Below are 17,367 nucleotides of genomic sequence, written 5' to 3'. Positions count from 1 at the left end.
CAGTGCCGGTGCCGCCATCGTTGAAGCGGGTCGGGGGACGGGAGCCGCTTTCCCAGTCCGCCCCGTCGCCATCTTTGAAAAGGGCAGGCCCAGTCGAGGAGCGGAGAAAGACGGCTGCCGGGCCGGGAAGCGCGAGGGGAGACCGGTAGGCGAGGCTTTCCGGGCGGGGGGCGTTGCGCCGAGGAGGTTCTTCCCTTCTCGCCTTTTCCGTGGGAGCTTGAGGCACTGTCCGAGACCTCTCCGAAACACCCCTGCGAGGTAGGCCGGGCTCCGCTCACCTTCAGGAAAGGTCAGGACGACCGCGCCGGCCCTCCTAACGCCCGATCGGCCTTGTTTTGCTTAGGATTTCCAACGTATTCTTAAAAATTGCCCTTCCTGTGGCCCCTTTTCGCTTCAGAGCGCGTGGGGGCTTTTCCCCTTCCTTCTCCGCCAACCACCCCCTTGCGAGGTAGGCCTGGCCCGAAGTCCCCCGCGTGGTTCCCTGCCCTATGTCGGACTTGAACCCGGGCCTCGCCAGGCCCATCCGGCCCCTCCAGGAGCTGAAAGCAGGTTTCCCGGCGTCTCCCCCAACAACCCTCCTGCAAGGTAGGCCGGGCTGGGGCCGAGCGGTGAGATCTCGCCCTGCGGCTGGAGGGCTTGAATCCCACCCCCCAGCTGGGCAGGATCCAGGCCGCCTCTCTCTGCCCGTTGGAAGGGACCTCAGAGGACCTCAGGTCCAACCCCAGCACCCTGCAGGACCTTCTCAGACCTTTTTTCTCTCAGGACTACTTTTAAAAATTACGGAGGACCCCAAAAGAGCTTTTATTTGTATGAGTTATATGTATCGATATTTACCGTGTTAAAAATTAAAATTGATGTATTCGTAGAATATTGGATCATGTAAAAATAACAATATTAAACCCATTAGATATTAACATAAAATATTTTTTGTAAAAAAACCTATATTTTTTTAACAAATAAAAAAAATGAGAGTGACATTGTTTTAAATTTTTGCAAATATTTTCAATATCTGGCAAATAATTTTGATTTTTTTTAAGGGAGGGACTTGGGGGACCTCCAGGCGTCCTCGGACCACACTTTAAGAAATGCTGCGCTCCGCTATTCCCACTGGACGACTCTTTAATTTAAAGATAGCATCAGGCTATCTCTAGATTTTAAAAAAAAAAAAAAGTTCATGACGGGGGGAGCCTTGCAGCCTAAACATCAACAGTAAAAAATGTTACTTCTGGAAATTTCCCCACAAAAGCCACGGTGCAGTTACATTTGCACGTTCTTTAGCATAAAACTAGCTGCTCCACTGACTTGAGAAGGAGAAGCTTCGTTTCGGTCAATGACCAGGAAATAACATGAGGAAATATAAACTAGGGTGGCCCTCCCAGCTACGTTCTGGCGGGAGTCCCCTGCCTTGAAACACACCTGGCCGATGCAGCCGCTCTGCCTGCCCGAAAGCAAGAGGGAAGAGAAGGTGGCAGCAGCACCGTGCCCCCTCCCCCCTCCCTCACCTGGCTGTTTAAGCCAATTCCAAGCAAAATATCTTTTTCCCCTGTTAGTTACCCACCTATTATTGTCATTAACCAAACCCAGAGGAAGATTTCTCAGAGGTACTTTGGTCCTTCTAGGCCATTCATTCATTCATTTATTTAATCAATCAGTCAACCAATTTCTGTAGCCACCCATCTCAACAAGTAACTCTGGGCAGCAAGCAGTATTAAAGTAACATTAAAAACATTTGCAGCCATAAATACAAAAATTAAAAAAGCTGAGGAAGGTATCACAATCAACAGTTGCTGACATGGCCAGGAAATGGGCTGCTTTGCACGCTTGGGGCCCTTGACAGTCCCTTGGGGGCAGGTGCAGCCCTGGCCCCGGCTGTTGCTGCTGCGCTGGTCCCAGGATTGCAAAGCCTCTGTCATCCCGTCTGCCCCAGCTCCGCTGGTGGGGCTTCTCTGGGTCTGATAGTGCCCCTGCAGCATTATCTGTCGTGGTGGTGTTGGAAGGGGTGATGCGACATCACTTTTGGATTGGATTTTTTAAAAATCTGTTTCATTGTTATAAGACACTTGTAACTTTATATTACTTTGATACAATGACATTTATACAGTGTCGGCTACAGATTATTAACACCCCTCATCCCCTCTTTTCAATAATGTCTTCCGGTACATATTTATCCAATTACTGTCAACACCAGTATAGCTCTGTCGCCTTAAAACACTAGTTAACATATAAAACAGGCTTGCTGTATTAAATAGCACAGCTTTATAGGTCGTAGGAAAATTTAAGGATACTTATTGTGGCTGACTATAGTTGGAGGTAGAAAGGGAACAAAAGATCTTAGTTAAAAGAGGAGCAAATGGAAATGTATGGTGATGTATTATGATCTCTTGCCTTTGGCAAAATAACTGTTGGGAATGGAAGACCCTTCCCCCAATCAGTTGATGTCCACACATGATAGTAGACTTCTTATTACTCATTTTTTAATTGGCTATTCAAAAATGTATTTGTCATGCCTAGCTTTAAGGGTTTTAAAAATTTTTTTAAAATTCTTATCCACATTTTTAAAAATTCTTATCTACAGTTTAAGGAAGGTGGAGCCCTTCAGAGTATGTTTTTCAATGTGTGTAGTCAAGATAAGCATAATAAAATATTTAATCCTGTGTTTTCTAGCTCTTGCTATAATTGAAAGTATGGAGGTCTTCGACAAGATGCTCTCTAAATTTAAGCTATCTTTTGGATGCAATTCACAGTTAGAGCACCTCAAAAAGATTGTGATAATTTGAACTCATATTTTCTACATTTTGTGTCTTTTTTGTTTTGGGGAACATTGTCTGCTTTCTTTCAGATCTTGAATTAATTCCAGCATGGCAGAGCATGGGATCTCTATCAGTCAACAAGTGGCTGTGGTTTGCGATAGTTACTCCTCTCCCGAGGCACTCCAGAAATTTATCCAGGATGTTCAAGCAGTTGTTGGAGCTGAAGGTCATGTTTCTGTAGAAAACATCAATCAGCTGCTTTACTGTGAGTGTTCAGAAGTACTGATTATTATGGTAAATATATTTGAGTTAAACATAAAATGTTCCATTTATAAAGGAGAATTCTTCACTATTGTTAACACATTAGAAAACTTATGTTAAAGTCTCATGCTCTATGCAGGATGATACATTCTCATGTTAAAAATACAGGCAATCCTCAGTTAATGGCTGTCCTGTTTAGCGACCGTTTGAAGTTATGACGGCCCTGAATGAGGAGACTTATGACAGGTCCTCAAAGGTCCTCAAATTTACAACTGTCAAAGTGTCCCCATAGTCACATGATCGAGATTCGGGCACTTGGTAACTGGCGCACATTTACAATGGTCGCAGCAGCCCATGGTCATATGATCACCATTTTTGTGCATCACAGCTGGCTTCAAACAAGCAAAGTCAATGGGGAAGCTGGCAGTAAAACCATGAATCATGGTCACGTGATGTCTTGCTTAACATCCTGGAGTGATTAGCTTAACGACTGCAGCAGACATAAGTTGGGTGTGGTCATGTGACATTTCACTTAACGACTGCATCACTTAGCTATGGAGTTATCAGTCCCAATTGTGGTGGTTAAGTAAGGACTGCCTGTAGTTACAGGTAAAAACTGCTTAGACACCGTGTGGAGTCCTTGGGGTTCTCTAAGCTTGGTTCTTCTCTTGCAAACGTTTCATTATCCGGCTAGGTAACTTCTTCAGTGCTAAAATGGGATGGGGTTTGTTCTCTATTTATATACTGTGGCCTGCGTTGCTGCAGCCTTCAACAAGCACATAGAGATAAACAGCAACTACATACTATTCAAAAGAGACAAAAGACCAGAACATCTCCTCACCAGCAATCATCACCCAGATAAGCAAAGGTTACCACCAGGCACACAATCAAGCAGTAAACATGCTAAGCAAGGAACTACCAGAGGAGCAAAACAAACCCCCCACCCCCACCAGCACTTCCATCAATTCCAAGTTCTCTTGTCTTGTCCATATATGGTTTGTTCCAGTAGCCCACTTACTGGCAGATTGTCCTGGTTCCCCAACATCTGACGTGGACCTTGTTAATCCAGGCAATGTCCAAGCCGGCATAACTCTCTTAGTTTGTGTCACTCTCATATTTGAGGTAGGCAGGTGAAGTGTTACGGGGTCTTTGCCTAAGGACCCCTACAGGTAAGGTAGGTACCAGGCAGGATTTGAACCCCGGTCTCCTGCGTCAAAGGCGGTGCTCTTACCACTACGCTATCCAGCCGCTATATATACATATACATACATACAGAGAGAGACTTGTTAGTATCACAGCAGTTGCATCAGATAAAGCACAGGCAGGATGTATGGCTATGTGTGAAAATAAACTCATGCATGCACAAATACACACTTTCTCTATGTCTTACTGTCTACCTGCATTGCATAACTCTGTACTCATGCAAGCGAGTGGCTGGCACAGAAGAGGGCAACCTCCTTTGTGGAACTCATGGCCCTTGGTTGGGAGAGAACACAAAAGGAACCTGGTTATTTCATCAGTCAGCTTGTACAAGCTGGAAATCATCTCCACAAAAGTTTTCCAGGATTGCTACTTGGAAGCATTTTTCCAAAGCCATTCTAACTCCATGAACAGTTATTCACTGCGTGTAACTCATCAATGACTAGAGCAGTTTTTTTTCGAATTTGGCAATTTTAAGATGTGTGGACCTCAACTCCCAGAATTCCCCAGCCAGCACTCATGAAATTCTGGGAGTTGGAGTCCACACATCTTAAAGATGCCAAGTTCATAAAACACTGGACTAGGACACACCACACAATGGGTACGTGTATATCCTTACCGTTTTATTTTTCAGCATCCCACAAAGAGTCCAGTTTTGATGTGGTGTTATCAGGGCTGGTACCCGGCAGCCTAACGCAGCACAACACCGAAGTTCTTGCTGAAATAGCTCGGGTTGTCAAGCCTGGAGGTCGTGTCCTTTTAAAAGAAGCGGTGACCACCGAAACAGGTTTGCCTTTGGCCCTTCTCTTGCTGTTGGCCATTAATTGGGGCTTTATTAGTCTAAGCAGCCCTCACTTTTACCCTTGTGGATAATAAAAGGCCAGTGCAGAGTTGGTTCATTTAAACGCATGTGTATTAAAATCATGGGAGTATCGGGAGAAGCCCTTTGGGGAGATGTGTACTGAATTCTGAAAGGTGCAGTCTTTCTTGAATCAAGCCCGACAGTTACACGGATATGTCCAAGGAGTTTTCTCAGCACAAGCCTACAAGTGGGTTGTCACTACTTCGTCCAAGAGGTGTTTTTGGCTTTCCAGTTGAGCTGGAAGATCTCCCATCCAAGTAACAGCCAGGTCTGACTCTGCTTAATTTCTGGGCCTAGACAGAATTAGCCTAATGCTGTCACCTGCTGAGACATTGTGTACGCCAGACTATACCAGTTTGAAGAGGAGCAGTGTTTGATTTTAACCGGCCACAAGCCTTCATTCTGGACAGGGAGAAACAGCTTTTGAAATAGGGCAACAGCCAGCCCTAGTTAGAACTTGTCCATCATAATCCCTTCCCTTGCATTTTCTCCTGCTGCTCTTGTTCTTATTACCTGGCCCAGGAGCTGCGGCCCCACCGGTTTTGCCTCTCACCTTCAGTTCCACCTTTCCCTGTTTCCCAAGATGTGGACTGTGGTTCTGTTGCTGTTTTTTTCTTCCTGTTTTTCTGTTTTAAAAAAGAAAGTGGCTCAGGAACATGTAGATTCAGGTACAGTAAAAAGCAAAGCAGTCATGTTTAAACACAGAAAACAGAAAGCCAGCAGACTAAGATACGATATATTGTAAGAGTATATTAACATACATCTAAAAATGAGTATACGCGGGCTCCGTAGTGCTGGTCTTACAAATGAAAGTGCTTTCCCTTGTGTATCCACCAGTAAAATTGCGTGTGAGGTGGGACTAGAGGTGATATCACTTCAAGCTATTTAGCATGTTAATATTAAAACCTGCACTTTCAGTTGAGACATTTCCTGACACAACTTCCAGTCTTTTTCCTGTGAAACATGGTGAAGGAAACAAGATACAGTTAATTAAAGTCATGTCATGATTGACTGAATAAATCAGTTTGCCTATAAGAATAAAGATCAACTACAGGAACTTGGGTAGCTTGCTGGAAATTGTGAAAGTACATAAGAAGAGCCTGATCCATTGCATTCCTTTATTAAATCAATCTACAGCAGTATCTGGAGTGATTCGGAGAAATCTCAGAAGTTTTTTTTTCCCCCTGTTCATATCTCACTCTTGATTATGGATGTTTGCCGTCTGTTGTATTTCCCAGGTAACAATGACAAACTCAAGACAGTAAGCAAACTACGAACAATTGTGACACTCTCTGGATTGGTTGAGGTAAAAGAGGTAAGCATTTTGATGAAGAGTTTTCAGGAGATTGTTTTAGAAGATTCTACAGTTTGTAGGATCCCCAAGGACTCCCCAATTTTACATTTTAAAGAGGCTTTTATGCTGCTGTTCAAAAATACAGCTTCACAAAGCTGGTTGCTAGAACTTGTATATATAAAATATGCAATACAGCAAGCCTTATAATGTCAGCTCAAACTTGGAAGGAAATTGCAATATATTTGAGAAGCAAAGCATTGGGTTTACCTAGAGCAGTGTTGTCCAAACTTGCATGGGGCTGGGGAATTCTGGGAGTTGAAGTCCACTCATCTTAAAGCGGCCAAGTTTGGACAACACTGACCTAGAGAATAAGCAAATATGCCTCTGAAAAGTCTTCCTCTGGGTTTAACAGGGGAAAATGTTATTTTGTCTGTAATTAGCCATCATTGGTAATAACTACCATTTTGTGCAGGTCTTCCCTGCCAGGATGGATTAACTGGTAACGTAACTTTTTCCCCCCTGGCATTCCAGCTGCAGAAGGAGGCTTTAACTTCAGAGCAAATTCAGACTATCCAGAAGCATCTAGATCTGCAATGCAATGAAATTCTCATAGTTCAGCTGGAAGGCAAGAAGCCCAATTTTGAGGTTGGATCTTCAAGTCAGCTCAAGCTTTCTATTGTCAAGAAACCCACACCTGGTAAGGAAGAGAGAGACGGAGTCTTCTCAGATCTTCCCCCCAGGTTCACTAAGCACATCAGTAGAAATCATTCTAAGTATGGGTAGATGATGATTAAATTTATATCCCGCCATTCTTTTGTCCAATTCAAGGCAGTATATAGAATGCTCCCGCCTCCTATTTTCCCTACAACAACAACCTCGCAAGGTGGCTTGGGCTAAGAGAATTGACCAGCCCAAAGTCACTCAGCTGGTTTCATGCCTAAGGGAGAACATTGTCTTCCAGGCCAGGACCTTCACCACCACACCAAACTGGTTCTCAAAAGCATGGTCCTTTGGCTGTTGGTTAACAAGTCCTGTCTTATTTATAGACCTCATTTGAGCCTGTTTAGGGGAAAAAATAATACTGATCAGACTTTCCATGATTTGTTTTGGTCCTTCTGAAGAGGCCCATTAAAGAACAGCCTGGGAGTCATCTGTTTAGCCACTGAAAGAGTCTTGCCTTTTAAAACACAGATTCTTTGAGGTGCTGTGCCATTCATAATCCTTCTGTATTTTCAGATGTCAGTGGAAAATAATATTATGTAAACTGGTAGGTTCCTTGGTAAGGAGGATAATTAGGAGCACCATCATTCTCAATTATGTGGCAGCCTAATTTTATCATGGCATTCTGTCTGATAGAAATGCAGAGGTCATGTGCCCCTGAGTACAGGGTAACATGTTTCTGGTCCAATGCCTTATTGTTCTACCTGGAGCAAAAGAAAAGCATTATAATATTTTGTTTCAATGGATTATTAAAGAAGATGCTGTCTTCCAAAATCCTAGCTCTGAGGTATCAAAAGTCCCCCAAATGGATTCATATCATTGGACCAAGAAGAAGTTTTCAGACTTATCACATCACCTTTATAACTGTGCTCTCTACGGTCACTTGGCTGTTTCAGAAAAACCAAGGGTGGATCCCACTGCTGCAAAACTCTGGACTCTTTCTGCCAACGACATGGATGATGAGGACGTGGTAGGTGCAGAAGGGTCCCTCCAGTGGCTGCCAGACTACGTCACTGAAATGTGATGCTCTGCCTTGATGATTTGTACTGGCTATGTTTTCTGTATTTCACATTTTCCCTGAGCCATCTGCTCAGCCAGAAAAAAAGGAGCAAAGTAAGGTCCCTCGGCCACTGAAAAGCTGCCCAGCCCTGCTGCAAGCAAGCTGAGTTTTAAAAATATGTCAGTATTTTCTGCCCAGAAATCTGGATGTTATACAGTTCCCATGGTTTGATTGCTACATTAGTTGTTTTATTCCTGCTACTTACCAAAGTCTCCAAAGCTGTTCAGCAACTCTTCACATTTAGAAACAAACTTCCCCAAATGGTGGAAGGATGGCTTTAATGTAACAACAGGAATCTTTGTTTCCTCTGGATCAAGGACTGTTTGGGATTTGTTTTTTGTGGGTCCTTATTGTCTTCAGGATCTCCTGGATTCAGATGAGCTTCTGGATCCTGAGGATTTGAAAAAGCCAGATCCAGCATCTCTCAAAGCACCTTCTTGTAAGGAATCTGGAAAGAGGAAAGCCTGTAAGAATTGGTGAGTATTGCAGTACTGAAAACATGGTAGCCTAGAGACAGAATCAGTTTGAGATCACAAACCTGATGGCTTGTTCCCAAGAACAAGTGAAGTAGCATCTTTTATGGTCTTAATAAGGATTTGGTAACTAACATATGTAACTCAGCTTATTATTATTATGTTTAGAGACTTCATTACTAGGATCAAATGTGCCACAGAGACATGCACCTGAAAGATGATAACAAAAATGCTGCAGAGAAAATACAGCTAGGAAATATAAAAACTAGATTTAATTCTATGAAAACTTTCTGAATCAGTATTTCTCAAACTTGACAACTTTAAGATGTGTGGACTTCAACTTCCAGAATTCCCCAGCCAGCATGGGTAGCTGGGGAATTCTGGGAGTTGAAGTCCACACATCTTAAAGTTGCCAAGGATGAGAAACACTGTTCTAAATGAACATTCTTAAGATGGGGTTGAACACATTTATTTTGGGTTAAATGAGGAGTTGGAGTTACTTAAATATTGACAACATTGAAAGTGACAATTCTTGGAGTTTTTCCCTTTTGAGAACAAAAGAGCAGATGAAATGCTAGGAAGGAAGGAAAGGCAGACACGCATAGATGTTTCCTTGTTAGAGAGGATTTACAAGGACAAAGCAATCTTCATTGTGTGTCTGTGTTTGTTAAACTTACAGAATCTCTTTCCTTTACAGCACCTGCGGCCTTGCTGAAGAACTAGAGCAGGAGAAGAAAAATGCACAGCCAAGATCTGCTTGTGGCAATGTAAAAACTTTTTTTCCCACTCTTGATCCAGACATTGTTTGGTCTAACAGCAATTAGAATTTAATGCCGGCTATGTGTCCTACAGTGATAATTTATAGAATAAGGATATTTATTAACAAGAAATGGGCCGTTGGTAGTTTTATTGGTTGTTTTTATATATTTTTAGTAAGGAAGAGATAGGGAGGAAATGCTATTTTAGAGGATGCTATTTATTTTCTCAGGGGAGGAAATGCCTGTCCCATTGGAATGCATGCTTCCAGTTTAATTCTTTTTTTTACAGAAATGCTGGTTTTGTTTCATGCGCAAGTTTAATTGAAGGGATTTCAAGCAATTGACCAGATTTTCTAAAGTAATAATTCTTTTGATGTGGGGAATCAGCAGCCAACATCCACTTTTATCATCTGCATGTGTGTGTATGTTCTGGCATGCGTATTGTAGTGCAGTGGATTTGGGGTCTTGGTGCTGTAACACAATATAGATCCAGGAGGGCAGGTTCAGGATGAGATACTTCCCTGTGTGGAGAGGCATTGGAGGCATTGATCACCTGATATAGCAGCTGTGTCACAATGTCCCTCCTGTTCCTTACCTAGTTGGATTATTCATTTATTTATCAAATTTAATAAAGGTGCCCACTCTAGTGGGCTCTGGGTGGCTTAAACAGTATAATATTAAATTAAAACAATTAAAAATACAAACAGAATGAAACAAGACAAAAACAACCATCAAAGCAAAGCATGACAGCCCCCTGCAACACACTCATTAATCCCAGGCCTAGAACCAAAGCCAAGCTTTAAGGGCTTTTTGGAACCCCAGGAGAGGTGTCTCTGGGGGGAGGCTGTTCCAGAGGGTGGGGCCCGTGACAGAGAAGGCCCCCTTCCTTGCTCCCACAAGATGACATTGTTTAATAGAAGGGACCTGGAGGGCACCCTCTCAGCCCAAATGTAATGAGGTGCTAATGACTACTCAGATGGAATAAGAGCAACATAAGCAGCCCCTTGGCTCTGCCACCAGTCTGCGTCTGGCTCCGGATCTGACCTGAGCTTTTGGGGCTGGTTTGGCCCCTTTTGTTCCCTGTCCTTGCATGAAGGGTGAAAGTAATCCGGAACGCAGGTTTCTTCTTGTTTGGAAAAGGGCAAGGGCTGTGGTGGTTTAGCCTTCTTAAGAGGTCGCCTTTTGTCCTCTCTAGTGCTACCTGGGGGATGCCTTCCGCTGTGCCAGCTGCCCTTACCGAGGCATGCCAGCCTTCAAGCCTGGCGAGAAAATCCTTCTGAGCGAAAACAACCTTCAGGACTCCTGAAAGAGGAGCAGCAGCCAATGGCTTCCTCTGCGATTCTTCATGGTTTGGACACAACTCACGCAGGGTGGTTTCTCTAATAAAGAGGAAGGGAAGTCTGGACTTGGTGGGTAATTAGGAACCAGAGAGGTGGACCAATGTGAGTTAAAAGGAGGGACTCATGCTCCAGATTCCCTTCTCAGCTGGGATCACTTTCAGGACTCATCCCTTTCTGGCATCTTGACTGCCAATTCTTTTTAAGGGTGCATGGGGGTTTGCATCTAGATTCTGGCCATTATCATATGCTCTGTAGATGAAAAGATTCTGCTAGTAAGCAGCATCAGCCCTGGAGCTACTCAGAATTCGAAAGTGCTACCTTGTCTTACTGAGCCAACGCATGAGAAACCTTTTTGTTTACTTGGCCTGCAGAATGTGGCACTGCAAAACACCAAACAGTGTAGGTGGGTGGTGGGTGATGTTGGCTTGTAGTCAAAATTGCATAGTCTGTCTTCATTCTCAGTTTTGTGCCAATGACGGGATGTGAGGATTCAAAATTAAACTTGTGAAACTCCTACGTTGCTTTCATTTTACTTTAGTGCACAAAGGTCTTGATCATCATCTCCTTGAGGATTCTTATGCAAACTTCACTATTCCAGCAACATCTTTTTTTTTCTTTTAAGAAAGTTTGAGGGTCCAGATTACTGTGGTAGAAGTACTGTCTCAGAAGTGAGAGCAGTGAAAGGTTGTTTGATCTGAAACTGCTTCCCTGCTCTTCTAGAAAAGGCTTCCCCAACGTGGAGCTTGACATCCATTGGCTGGGGATTACGGAGCAGAGAATAGGTTGGTTGGTTGGTTGGTTGGTTGGCTGGCTGGCTGGCTGGCTGGCTGGCTGGCTGGCTGGCTGGCTGGCTGGCTGGCTGGCTGGCTGGCTGGCTGGCTGGCTGGCTGGCTGGCTGATTGATTGATTGATTGATTGATTGATTGATTGATTATGGCCAACAGATTGGAAAAGGTCAGTCTACATACCAAAGAAAAGAGAGTTAACAGAGGGTGCAAATTATTGCACAGTATCCTTCATTTCACATGCTAGCAAAATAATGTTTAGATAGAGCCCCACATGGGAAGGGCGATGCCAGATATTCAAGCTGGATTTAGAAAAGACCAGGAAACAGAAGAGATTATTTCTGATGCACACTGAATAATTGAGAAAGCCAACAAATACCAAAAAGAAACCAGTATGTGCTTCATAGAAAGGCCTTCCATTGTGTTGACCATGATAAATGTGGAAGATCCTTAGAAAAATGGGAATCCCAGAGCATCTCATTGTCCTCACACAAAACCTATACGTGGGTCAGGAAGCCACATTCCAGATGGAACAGGGTGAAAGAGACTGGCTCCAGGTCAACAAAAGAATGAGGTAAAGTTATTCCTCATTTGCAGAGTCTATCATCAAACCCATATTGTGTTCTAACCTCACAGGTCTGTACACTGTGACCTGCCAAGGTGAAGATGGGCCAAGAGAGGCTTACTAATTCAGTGGGAGACCACTTAGGAAATCTCGGGTTTGTAGGCTAGATTGGGAAGCTGAAATATCAGATAATGGCAAACCATGTTTGTATTTGCTCTGTGCAAAATTACTTTGGAATCTGCAAGCTTTGGTTCATCCTGGGGACAGCTATCAAACTAGAGATGGTTCCATTTGTTACGAACAAGTCACCTGAAGGGCCGCCACCTCCCACACAAAGGCTTTAACCCCTTTCATGAAAGGCTGAACTTGATATTTCACTGATACCAAAGGCATGATAGGAGACAGGACAGAGGGCGGTTGTTGGTTGAAACTTTGCTTTGGAACTAGAGAGGCCCTTTTCATTCCCTACAGACTCACCTTTTGAAAAAGTGTGAAGACAGACCACGTGTGTTCTGAAGTGGTTTGATCTATGCCGTGTATTCTAGCAAGTAGCAGCTTTTCAGTTTTGTTTTTGGAGTTTTAGGAGTCCTTAAGTGCAACTTTTTCTACTGTTTTGTTTATTAAATTATTTTCAGTTTGCTTTTGAAGAGAAGTTGGTCATATTAATGAAAACTGATTAATATGCTCCCTTTCCTCATGGTAAATTTCTGCCAGGCACATGTTGCTCAGCCCAAAAATACAAGCATGAAAATGTTTTTGATGTATGCAGAGCTGCCTTGCTATTAGTTAATCACAGGTTGGCCTCCACCCTATGAGGAGCGGAGAGATTTCCACCACAATGGTATAACTTCAAGAGAGGCCTGATCTTTGATGCTTCTTTTTTCTAAAATGTTTTCACATTGCAGTGCAAGTTGATATCTTGAAATACTGCTTTTTAATGTTGCTAGTCCCTTGGAAAGCTCGCTGCTTTGTATATTTATAGATAACATAATTCTTCCAGCTGCATAAAATGCATTATTAATAAACAGCATGTTAACACATGATTACAAAGAACAGATCTGAACAGCAGCCAATTAATAGCCTAAATAATGCAGGTTTCAGTCTTTAATTATGAATTATTGACTTGTCACCTCTCTTTTCCTCTTAATTTCGTTCTTTAAATCTTTTTGTTTCTATACTTCTAAGTATCTTTGAGATTAAAAGTTTAATTTAGTCTTAGGTGCAACATGGTTAACAATGTATAAGAAACACCAAAGTGTTAGAATTCTTTGGGGGTTTTTTTATATGCCTGACTTTTCCCAGACTAGATTGTTTTAGAGTAGCAGAGAGATGCTACATTTGCACTTCTATGTGCTCCAAAGCATCCTTTGGAATCAGATCCAAAACATTTCACATCCCTAATAACCATACTAACAGAACTTCTGTAAACTTTTAAATGTTTTTCTTGGAAAAGTGGGAGTTTCTGTGGCAGGACCCAATTTCTTTGATAAAGCAGTTGGTGGTATTTCAAATACAAAAGGCTGAGAACCTGTGCCATAGTCTTCCTAAGGACATGACACCGGTGCTGAATGTTTGTGCCGGGTTTGACCACTGATTCTGATCATAACTTACTTTACCCACTTCTCAGAGAAATACTTGTGCACCTAAGGGGAGACCAGTTTGGACTGTTGCATAATTGCTTATTTCTTTTCTACTAGAATAGAATAGAATTTTTATTATTACAGTCCCTGACTGGAATTGCAAACAAAAACACATTGAACATAAAAATAAAGTAAAAATAAAATAAAATATTACTATTGGTGGTGGATTCGTCAGTGGATAATCAAAGTCTGCCTAATTTTACAGGCAGTATAGCAACATTAAGCTACATTCAAGAAGACCGAATCATACTGATTTCCCAAGTGTGTTACCAGGTAAGGAGTTATAAGGCGGCTCCGTGAATCCTTAGAGTGGGTACAGCATAGCAGGATGTGAGGTGCAGTTTCAACAGCCCCTTGTCTACAGGGGGAGAGTCTCAGCTCATAGGGGGCTTCTTGGTATCGGCCCTCCAGAAGTGCTGTGGGGAGAGCGTTGAAGCATGTATTTGGAAACAGTTACGTGATGAAAGTCTCAGCTGGTTTGTAAAAAGGGCCTTGACTGCTCAGAAAAGCGTCCCTAGGTAGACCAGACTGGTCTTTTCTGCTATTTTGCACCTTATGATTCAGGAAAAGGAAATATATAGAAATCACAGAAAGCATGCTTGGTACTGGGGTGGCTGTTTCCAAAAAGTCAAGATGGAGGCTGCCGTGCACAATCAAAGCTCCATCGGGGTGTGTGTGTGTGCGCGCATGTGCATCATTTTTGGAACTCACCTAGCATTTCACGTGTCCAGTTTCATGACCCTGATATTTATAATTTATAAATGAGAGAAACAACCAAATGCAAAAATATTATTACAGTCTCACTTAGAGACATATTCCTGCAGATCACTAATTATGACGCAGTAGAATATGGGGCTTATCTTCAAGGTGCAGTGTGCATCTTTTCTTTTTTCTTTTCCGTTGCATTCGCGTTGTCCAGGAGATCAAGCAACACGAAGATGGGGACTCTCCAGAAGCAGCCCAGGCTGTAAGAGGCGTTAGTTTAAAAAAAACAATGGGGTGGAAATTTAAAAACATAGCAGCACGATGGAAAAGAAAGTCAGGGGAATGAAAGACAATGCGCTCTTCAAAGACATAGCCCCATCCCAATGTAGCCTTCGCACTGCCCATCCAATATTCCAGGTTATATTCCGTGATCATTTCTGCAAATGATAGGAAAACTCTAGGGGCTCATATGAATAGTGCAACTTCTAAGGAGGGGAGAGGAAATATGTCATACTAGCATATTTCACTGACGTAATTTTACTGACCTTACGAAATTAAGTCAGGTTAATGACCTGGATCCCTAGTCATTAGGCTTGGCTTTCAATCCAAGTTTGTGGTTCAGAACTACAATTCCCTAGGATTTGCTAGGGATTAAAAATGGCAGCTAACCCCCTTTACATTTACGGTATAAATAACCCCAAGCCCGTATGAACCCAACAATGAAAAAAAAGAGGCACTGTTTAAAATTGATTCATTTTTTAATATATCACCATCCCCGTATTTCCCCAACCACCAGAGTGACAGCGTGTGTCATCGCAGACATGCCGGCGAAGGCCGTAAGCAGAGTCCACCATGTAGTGTGGGAGAAAGTCTTGAACTTGAACCAAACCTCCAACATTGGCAGCACTCGCTGATCTTGGCTGAACTTCAAGTTAAGCTGAAAAAAATATCCACAAAGGCAGCAGACGACCTTGGAAATATCGCCAAGGAAACTCGAGTTATCAGAACTTGGCTTTAAAAATGTGCAATTATTTTTCCAAGTATTCATTAAGTACATTGTACATCTATCTGTTTATCTTCCAACCATATCTTTGTAAACCCCCCCCTTTTTTTAATAAGTTGTGTTAGTGACGGTACAAGTCCTGACCAATACTGTAGATGTTTGCCGTGGCCAAGCAAGCCAACTTTCACTGGAAAATCTGCGGGCATTTTTCCCCTTTACAAAACATTTTTCTTCACTTGCAAAAAAACCTTATTTCGAAGACTGATCCGCTTATTTGTTGTGCTCATCTTTAAAGCATCGCCAGATTCTTTGCTGCATCAAAACTACGTTTTTTGCTACATCTTTAGGGTGCCATTGACTTCTGTAGCGTATATCTTCCATTGCCTTTATTACAGTCAAAGATTAAGACTTTTTTTCGTTTTATGAAGAAGCCGGTCGTCCAGGCAGGAATAAAGGCTGATCCTTGTCAGGGCTCCATATTTCAAAACAAAGAATTCAGTGAATTTGGTGGGATTAGGGGCTAGGATTAAAGAGAAAAATGGAATGATCCTGTGAAATGAGAACAATTTGGGGAACTTCTCAGCTTCTTCAAAGTGAAAACTGATGGAATAATAGAAACATCACACCTGTAAGAGCATTACACATCAGCACATAAAAATTGAGCAGTGGGGTTCCAATAGAACTCAGAACAGGTGAGAGACGGGGCCATTTTTCCCAATAAAATTCTGGACTGTCTAGTTTCCAAGTTCTTCCTCCAAATTAAGTGACTGGATGTATTTGGCAATTAAGTGTTTCATGGGCAGTTTTCTGGGAGCAACTTGCTACACCAAGAACAAGCATGCATTTTAGTGGGACTCACTAGCAATATCGGAAGAGCCATTCCCGGCGCACATCTGCGGCTGAAAATGAAAAGCCATCTCGGAGGAAGCGATGCTCTTCCAAATCAACCCCTACCCAGAATCCACCGACGTTACAAAATACAAACCACTCCTTGTTCACAAGACTTAGCCGGGATTTTATTAGCTAAAATATCAATGCTAGAATCAGAAATGTCAGTAGAAAAATAAAAACCAGTATTAGGAGATTTATTCTCCCTCCATACAAAGATTGGTTTGCATATGCTGCAGCGGTCAGTGGCATGCACACGTGATGGGCATTTGTTGACAAGACGACAGGCTCACTGTTGCAGGTTTTCAAAGGAAATTGCTGCAGAGAGAGAGGAGTCCGTCAGCCCCCTCCTTAAACCCGAGTTTGTGGGAGCTCCTAACAACCCGCCCCGCCACTGCATTATTTGGCGTGACCCTCCTTCAGCTTCCATTGTAATTCAAGGTGTTTATGTCGCAAGGGACAGTGTCTGGTAAAGCAGTAACAGAACATCCAGTCCTGCTACTACATTTGGATTAGGAAGAGTGGGGTTTCACTCTTGCCTTTTCAAGTTTCACCAAGCTCCCTGCTGCTGCGTAATAATGAGATTGCAGATCTCATTCTTCCTGACTTGGTTTATCCTTAGCCAAAAGGCCATGTCCTTCATGCTCACTAAAGCCGGCATTCCAACTGCTGAGTGCAAACAATCGAAGGAGTTCAGGAGACAGAGGAAGAAGAAAGGACATTTTTACCTCCTCAAGCTTCTGTCTCAAGAAGGAAATTAGAAAGGCGGGGCAAAACTAAAGTGAAAGTTTAAAATAAGAGAACAATGATTTGAGTCACATTTGCCAGTGCAAGGGAGGTAACAATCAAATTAGAGCTACCAGAGTCAACCAGCTCATAGGCATAAGAAAGCTACAGTTCAAGGGTTTGAATGATCATGATGTGCTTTGAGAATCTGGCCAGTTAATCATGATTAATACATTAAAAACGAGAGCAATCACACCATTTAAAACATATTGATGGGCAACCTTTTGTGAGCTGTAAGATGCACTTAAAAGAGGGGGGAGGGCACAGTGAGTGGGAA

The 17,367-nt window shown here is 42.7% G+C and overlaps 1 protein-coding gene across 1 annotated transcript; it reads left to right on the top strand.

Annotated features, from left to right (window-relative positions):
- Positions 1 to 5: 5 nt before the first annotated feature.
- Positions 6 to 11,234, top strand: CIAPIN1 (cytokine induced apoptosis inhibitor 1). Its single transcript, XM_015888069.3, has 9 exons — positions 6 to 145; positions 2,840 to 3,015; positions 4,846 to 4,998; positions 6,312 to 6,388; positions 6,899 to 7,064; positions 7,984 to 8,057; positions 8,508 to 8,623; positions 9,318 to 9,387; positions 10,574 to 11,234. Exons 2-9 carry the CDS (start codon positions 2,859 to 2,861, stop codon positions 10,682 to 10,684), a joined length of 924 nt encoding a protein of 307 aa, XP_015743555.1. The 5' UTR covers positions 6 to 145; positions 2,840 to 2,858; the 3' UTR covers positions 10,685 to 11,234.
- The last annotated feature ends 6,133 nt before the right edge of the window (positions 11,235 to 17,367 follow it).

This window comes from Python bivittatus, unplaced genomic scaffold, assembly GCF_059951505.1.
Source record: "Python bivittatus isolate LINGU-HERP-01145 unplaced genomic scaffold, Pbiv_v1 ctg000190_np1212, whole genome shotgun sequence".
NCBI classification, from domain to species: domain Eukaryota; kingdom Metazoa; phylum Chordata; class Lepidosauria; order Squamata; family Pythonidae; genus Python; species Python bivittatus.
Note: the sequence above shows the minus strand (reverse complement) of the source record. Positions and strands in the feature narration are given on the sequence as shown.